Source organism: Lycium barbarum, chromosome 8 (genome assembly GCF_019175385.1).
Source record: "Lycium barbarum isolate Lr01 chromosome 8, ASM1917538v2, whole genome shotgun sequence".
NCBI lineage: Eukaryota > Viridiplantae > Streptophyta > Magnoliopsida > Solanales > Solanaceae > Lycium > Lycium barbarum.
Genome location: NC_083344.1, coordinates 85,005,924 through 85,012,992, shown reverse-complemented (window position 1 = coordinate 85,012,992; position 7,069 = coordinate 85,005,924). Strand labels below are relative to the sequence as shown.

The 7,069-nt window shown below is 38.7% G+C and overlaps 2 protein-coding genes across 2 annotated transcripts; both read left to right on the top strand.

The window, feature by feature from the left end:
* Positions 1-825: 825 nt before the first annotated feature.
* Positions 826-1,808, top strand: LOC132607919 (uncharacterized). The gene is made up of 3 exons (XM_060322000.1): positions 826-1,147; positions 1,235-1,688; positions 1,787-1,808. Exons 1-3 carry the CDS (start codon positions 826-828, stop codon positions 1,806-1,808), a joined length of 798 nt encoding a protein of 265 aa, XP_060177983.1.
* Positions 1,809-1,810: 2 nt separating this feature from the next.
* On the top strand, positions 1,811-2,813 carry LOC132606258 (uncharacterized). Its single transcript, XM_060319669.1, has 2 exons — positions 1,811-2,145; positions 2,229-2,813. Exons 1-2 carry the CDS (start codon positions 1,822-1,824, stop codon positions 2,706-2,708), a joined length of 804 nt encoding a protein of 267 aa, XP_060175652.1. The 5' UTR covers positions 1,811-1,821; the 3' UTR covers positions 2,709-2,813.
* The last annotated feature ends 4,256 nt before the right edge of the window (positions 2,814-7,069 follow it).

Below are 7,069 nucleotides of genomic sequence, written 5' to 3'. Positions count from 1 at the left end.
AAATAATGTGCACGTGGACATTATTATAATTTAAAACTAAATACGTATATTAAATTAATTGTATTATAATTTTCATATGTACAAATTTTTGAGAATTAATTAGGAGAAAGAAGCATATTTTAATTAGTTCAAAATGAAAAGAAATTAGGATGATTAATTCATCTACATAATATTGGGCCAATTCCCTTCTTATCCAAATTAAATCAGCAACCCAACAAATCTGTGGCCCAAAAAAATTCAGCAGCCCAACCAACCGACTCGGCCCAAACCCCACTTAAAACTAACGGCCCTTTCTTCTTAAATCAACAACCCTAAACGTTGGGTTCCCCTCTGCTCTCTCTTCAACAAACCATGGCTGCCACCCCTTCCACCTCGTCACTTCCATCACTTCACCACCACCACGCCCCTATCCCCAACGGCAAGTCGACCACTCTGCTAAGCAAACAATGTTGAAGACATCTGAAACAGAGATAGAGAAACTAGTTAAATTTTCTACATAATATTGAAGGTATGCCATCTCATGTCTTCAAATCTCTACTTTTTGTTATCTTGAGAAATCATAATCTCAAATTTTTTCTTTAATTTGGTCATGAATTTCGGTCAAAGTATCCGATCTGTATTGACCGGATCTGACACGAATTCCGTACCCAAACCCGTGTCCGTGTCGTGTCGACACGGGTACGGCGGCAAAAGTGCCGGGTCCGAGCAACATAGCCTACCTATCACGAAATTAGAGTTACTCATCTAAAAAAAGAGGTGGAGAAGATAGATGAGATTATTGAGGAACATAAATTGAAATGGACAGAGTTTGGGTGTTCAATTATGATGGACAAGTGGACAACACGAAATGGAAAAATGATCATCAATATTTTGGTCAATTCTCCATTAGGTAGTGTGTTTCTTGGGTCAGTCGATGCTAGTGATGAATCTACAAATTCCACCAAGATGTTCAACTTGTTTGAGAAGACTATTAAGCAAATTGGATCGGAAAAAGTTATACAAGTGGTTACCGATAATGCTAGCGAGAATGTTAAAGCCGGTGACATGATAATGGGTGTGTACCCGCACATTTATTGGACTCCATGTGCTGCACATTGTATCAATTTGATGTTTGGTGACATCTTCAAAATAAACCCGTATGCTTCAGGTGAAAAAAAATAGCTCTAACTTTCTTTATAGCTTATACTATATGCTTATTACTTATTACTTAGCTACTAAAATATTCCTTTTACAGTTTTTCAGAAGGCCATTAAGATACATTCTTACATAGCAATGAGGCCATTGTTGTTGAACATGATGAGAAGATATACAAAACAAAGAAATTTGGTGAAACCGGCTAAGACAAGATTTGCAACGGCCTTCTTAACTTTGCAATCTTTTTACATGCAAAAGAAAAACTTGAGAACTATGATCTTCCCAACCGAATGGACAGAAAGTATATTTGCAAAGGAACTTTTGGGAAAAGAAGTTGTCAGACATCTTACTTCTACATCTTTTTGGAATGATGTTGTTAGGGCACTTAAAGTTGGTTCTCCTTTGATAGTAGCGCTTCGCTTGGTGGATGGAGAAAAAAAACCATCAATGGGCTATATTTATGAAGCAATGGATAGAGACAAAGAAGTTATTGAAAAGGGTTTTCATGGTGATCGGAAGCAATATGAGAAAGTTTTCGAAATCATTGATCGGCGGTGGACGGACCAACTTCATAGACCTTTGCATGCAGCAGGCCATGTTTTGAACCCGGGAATGTTTTACACTAATTATCAAAATAAGACTTTATCAACAGAAGTGTGGCAAGGTTACCTTGAATGTGTTGGTAAGATGGTCCCTAATGCAACACAAGATGCTCTCGTCAAAGAGCTTCATATGTATAAACATGCATTGGGGACTTTTGGTATGCCTCAGGCTATAAGAAACAGAGACAAAACATCCCCTTGTAAGTGGATTGATTTAGTTATTTTTATAGCTTTACTTAAGTTATTTGACTTATTTATAATTATTAAACCTTTAATTATTTTTTTTATAGCTGAATGGTGGTCGGTATTTGGTAATCATACCCCAAACTTGCAACAGCTTGAAATAAGAGTATTAAGTTTAACTTGTAGCGCATCCGGATGCGAGAGAAATTGGAGCGTGTTTGAACATGTGAGAAGAAGATTTATTATATTCTAATTTCTATATACATTATTATTAGTATCTACTAATTAGTTTCTACAACTTATGCACAGATTCATACCAAAAAGAGGAATAGGCTTGAACTATCGCGTCTCAACAATCTAGTGTACATTAAGTACAATAGAACATTGAGGCGTCGTTATGATGTTGGCGATACCGTTGATCCAATTCTGTTGGATAATATTGACGAAGCAAATGAATGGTTAATTGGATGCCCCCAAAATGAAGAAGAGGAACTAGTATATGAGGGATGTGATCTTGATTGGGGTACTGTATCTAGGGAGTCTGGAGTTGAGGAGAATATCTATGGTCATAGGGGCGGTTCTTCAAGTTCAAGGTCACATAACAAGGGCAAAGGAGTAGCTACTACTGCTACAAGCTCACTTCGGTCTCGGTGCTTAATTGATGAAAACTCCGAGTTCGAGACTGAGACCGAGCCCGAGCCCGAGGAGGAAGAAGATGAGGAGCAATATAATGTTGAGAATCTTGGATATCAAGAATTTGGAATTCTTGAAGATCTTGAATTTGAATAGACTTTTAGTATTGCACGATTGCTTTAATTTTAGTGTTGCTTGTCTTGTCACTTATGACTTATTGAGTCATTGACTCATTCAAGTTCTAGACTTTTAGTATCTACTATCTACCTTTAATTTTTGGATTGAAATATTTGCTAATATGTTATTGCTAGTGAGATTTTGATTATTTACATATGCAATTAAATATTTTAATTTTTTGGTATTTATTGGCGCCGCACTTCAAAAAGGCGAGCGCCTCGCCGCGCGCCGCGCCTTAAGGCGAGGCAGGCCCTTGTCGCCGCGCGCCGTCCAAAACACTACATTACACCGGGATGAAGGTAGGCGATAGGGGATGTTGACAACAAACAACTCTGAGTCATTCAATGGCTTGTTGAAATCTGCACGAGGACTACCCGTCACCGCAATGATGAGAATGAGTTTTAAGCAGGTTGTGAAACGATTCGTCACTAGATCAAAAGAGGCCAAAGGACTTGCGGCAGACGGTCTAAAGTGAATGACAAAGCCGTCACAATTGTTCGAGTATCACAAATTTAAGGAAGTCAAAGCTACACAACAAAAACCTACTCATGACGTGGCTTTGGAAATTTAGTAGGGAGGAGCAAGCTCTGTGGAAGGAGGTCATCAGAGAAAAGTATGATCTGGAGGGGCGGTGAGTTTTGACGGCAATGAAAACCCCATATGGAGTTAGAGTGCGTTTGGATTGGCTTATTGTTAGTGCTTTTCGGCTTTGAAGCTCTTTTCTACTTTTTGTGGTGCTTGGGAAAGATAAAAAGTGATTTTAAGCACTTACTTTTAGGCCAAAAAGTACAAGAATAAGCTAAAAGCCATAAGTTGGGTCCCAACTAATGGCTTTTAGCTTTTAGCTTATAAGCTATTTCTAGAAAGCCCATCCAAGCACCCTCTTAATGCATGGAGGACCACAAGGGTATACTGGCCTTTTCTGTTACAAATATTGACATCACATTTGGTAATGGAGGAGGGCATCCTTCTGGAATGAAAATTGGATAGGCCACGGATCTATGAAAGACCTGTTCAATGATATGAAGGTTTTGACTCTGAATCCTGAAGCCTCTCAAGAAGATAGTTAGGACCAGCAGGGGTGGATATTGAACTTCAGAAGACAACTCAATGATTGGAAACTACCCATATTCACTGAATATTTAACAGTTCCTCATCAGTTCAAGGGGACCACAATAGAGGAGGACAGACTAAATTGGAGAAGACATAGTAAGGGCCTCTTTACGGAGAAGTCAGTATACACGCACCTCAACCAAGCTAGTCAACAGACTTATATATGGAGCTGGAGAGCAGTGCCTGTTTTGTGCGGTTAGTTGTCAAGATGCCTAGCTAATCAGGACAACTTAAAAAGAAGAGGAATGCATTTGTGTTCAAGGTGCTATTTTGTCGGAAGGGGTCTGAAAGTAGCAGCAATCTATTTATACACTGTGAGATTACTGGAATCCTCCGAAGACTATTTCTGAGTCCTGACTCCTGAGTATGAAAGGATTGTCATGGACCATGCCCAGGAGTTGCTTGCTTGCTGGAACTTTTCTAGAGGACTGGTCAGACCAAAAAAAAAAAGCGGTGGAAGACCATTCCAGCCGGCATATGGTAGACCATATGGAGGAAAAGAATCAATAGATGCTTTCACGGGCCAGCAACTCCCTACCGAAAAACAAGATGAACAGTCTGTTATTGTGTCACTTTTGGTGCAAGGAAGATTTTGTACAGGATGTTGATTCAAATTTAGACATCATAGAATTCTTGTAGTAGGGGCAAGGAGAAAGCTATGAACCTATGACTTCTGGGTTTTTTGTAATATGTAAATATGGCCTAGCACAGCCTTTGTGCTGCACATATATAATATTGTTACCTTTCTCAAAAAAAGAAAAAAAAAAGAGGATCAATTGATTATGGTTTTATTCCTTCCCCTCTCTCTTTCTATTTTGTAGTTAAGCTGAGGAATAGAACAAGCTAATGCTTGAGTTGTATTTGAATTGGTAATTCCATATTCTCCCACAATGAAGTTCAACAGACTTCATATTTTCATAGATGTTAGCACCAAGCTGATCAAAAGTTGAGTGCATAACATTTTTTCATGAGCCAAATTTGGGGAGTTTAGACAACTTACAACTTAATTGCTATTAAAGATGATCACCAAATATTGTGGAATCACACATCACTATATCAGACTAGCATTGGTGGCAAGGTTCTCTCCGACCCGAATGCCTTGTAAAACAGTGCTCTTGTTATTAAACAAACAGGATCACAATTTGAAACCGCAAAGTTTCAGTCAAGAAGCAATGCATACCAGGACGCTTGCCTATATCCCTTGAAAATAAAAGAGCTACAGCAACTGTACTGGACGCTTTGTCATTAGAACGGTTAATTGCTGTTCCACCTCGGTATAAAAACCGAGAACCTGCATCACCCACAATCGCAGTCTCGCTAGAAAAAGCATAATCTACAAACACGAAATGGGGCACTGAAAATATAAGTTCCTTCTCACAGAATCAAGTAAGAAGAGAAATCTGTATCCATAAAAGTAAATGGGAACAAATAAAGTTTCCAATAGATGAGAACTATAAAGCTACTTACCCAACTTTTCAAGGACCGGTTTGATGTCAATGTCCTTGTCCTAGAACAACATTCAAATGATTTTTATTACATTTAAAGTAAGAAAAGAGAAGGTTGTTCCTAGATATTAAAAAAGCAAAAACTTCAAGTGTCCCTCGAAGTTCATTCAGCTTTTCGAAGACAAGATTAAATTAATAAAAGTGTGCTCTCTATAACAGCTTAAGCTTTTAGATGAATTGGTCACTGATATTTGGCACAAATATCATGTTTCGTGTCATTTTTACATCCTATTCTTATGACTTTTATCGCTTAATCTATGATGAAATCGTCGTATTTGGGCTTATGTTGTTATATTTAATGTGTATAGGCACGACGAAGACAAGCGATGGAAAACCGGGCTAAAAGTGATTGGTTTTGGAGCATATGATGATAATACGAGGTGACTAGGGGAAGACCACAAGTGACAGACTAAAAGAGAAAAACTGGACTGAAGGAGGCATATGTGCCCGACTCGTGCGTGGAAAACTGAACTGAAGATGCATATGTGCCAGACCCGTAGCACGGGTCCAGCACGTGAAGTTCAAGCTGCGGGAAAGTGAAAGCCTGCGCTGCACGCGCGTCGCAGACTGGGCACATTTGCCATCTGAAAATCACTGAAGGGTCCGTGCTAAGCCCGCGACGTGGGGCCAGCACGGATGGGCTCAACCAGTCCGAATTTAATTAGGATTTTGTCTATTCTTGACTCATTAAATTCCTAGACTATAAATACGTATTTTAAGGGATGAGAACGGTATGCTGAGATACTTTGAGACAATTGTAAGCCGTCATTAACCCTTCCTTCCCCGTTTTTACTTTTATCTTCATAAACCTTAAGCTAATCATGAATTCTTTTGTCTATGATCGAATCATGAGTAGCTAATCTCTTAATTCTAGGTTGTGGCATAAGACTTGAAAGTGGTTTGATGACAATTATTCTCTATTGATTTTCCATATTTTGGGTTGCTTATTTATTCTTGATCTTAATTGTTTGATTATCTGGCCAATAGTTAGACACTATCTGTGGCGTGTGAATTGAACTAGGGATAGGGAATTTGCATGCGTAATAAGAATAAATAGGGCTTGTTCGATATAATCGTTTCGCTAATGAGGATAGGAATATACCCTTTAGCCTTGCTTAGTTGATTACGGAGAAGTAAATGCGTTCTTATTACCTCTGACGACCATAGGGATATAGGCGTTATAGTAGCATCTACAGGCTTGTGAGCAACTCGGAAGATACTCATAACGTTATAATTAACCCGTCAACTAGTAACCCAGGAGATAAGATAGGTGGAATTGTCTGAAGATCAACTGGATTGTCGAAAGCCATGACCCTAGAACTTTCTCTCATCTGATAAATCTTACAATCTTTGTCGAAATATTCCCAGTCACAAAAACACTCATCCCAAATTGTTTACTTTTCAGTTTTAGTTTAGTACAACAAACATCTTGATTTTCACTTTCTTGAATAGTTTCATTCGAATTTGAATTAGCTTAACAGTAGAATCTAAGTCTCTGTGGGATCGATATCTGGACTTAACAGTCTATATTACTTGTACGATCACATATACTTGCGTGTGCGTTTGGGAGCAACAGTCACACACTTCAATATAGTATTAGGGCATAGGTCCGAGGTTCAAGTCTCACCGCCACCAATTATCAAAAAGCATACGGTATTCACGTGCTTGGCCCATGAAAAAGAATCTTGCCTACACGTGAAGGCGCATGTTGAAGACATTAAA

What these genes read in the sequence shown, in the direction of transcription:
- LOC132607919 (XM_060322000.1), top strand. Translation starts at nt 826, where the DNA reads ATGGACAAGTGGACAACACGAAATGGAAAAATGATCATCAATATTTTG. An exon ending in AATAAACCCGTATGCTTCAG is followed by an intron (nt 1,148 to 1,234) that starts GTGAAAAAAAAT and finishes TTCCTTTTACAG; the next exon opens with TTTTTCAGAAGGCCATTAAG. An exon ending in TTCGAAATCATTGATCGGCG is followed by an intron (nt 1,689 to 1,786) that starts GTGGACGGACCA and finishes CTTTATCAACAG; the next exon opens with AAGTGTGGCAAGGTTACCTT.
- LOC132606258 (XM_060319669.1), top strand. Translation starts at nt 1,822, where the DNA reads ATGGTCCCTAATGCAACACAAGATGCTCTCGTCAAAGAGCTTCATATG. An exon ending in ATTGGAGCGTGTTTGAACAT is followed by an intron (nt 2,146 to 2,228) that starts GTGAGAAGAAGA and finishes ACTTATGCACAG; the next exon opens with ATTCATACCAAAAAGAGGAA.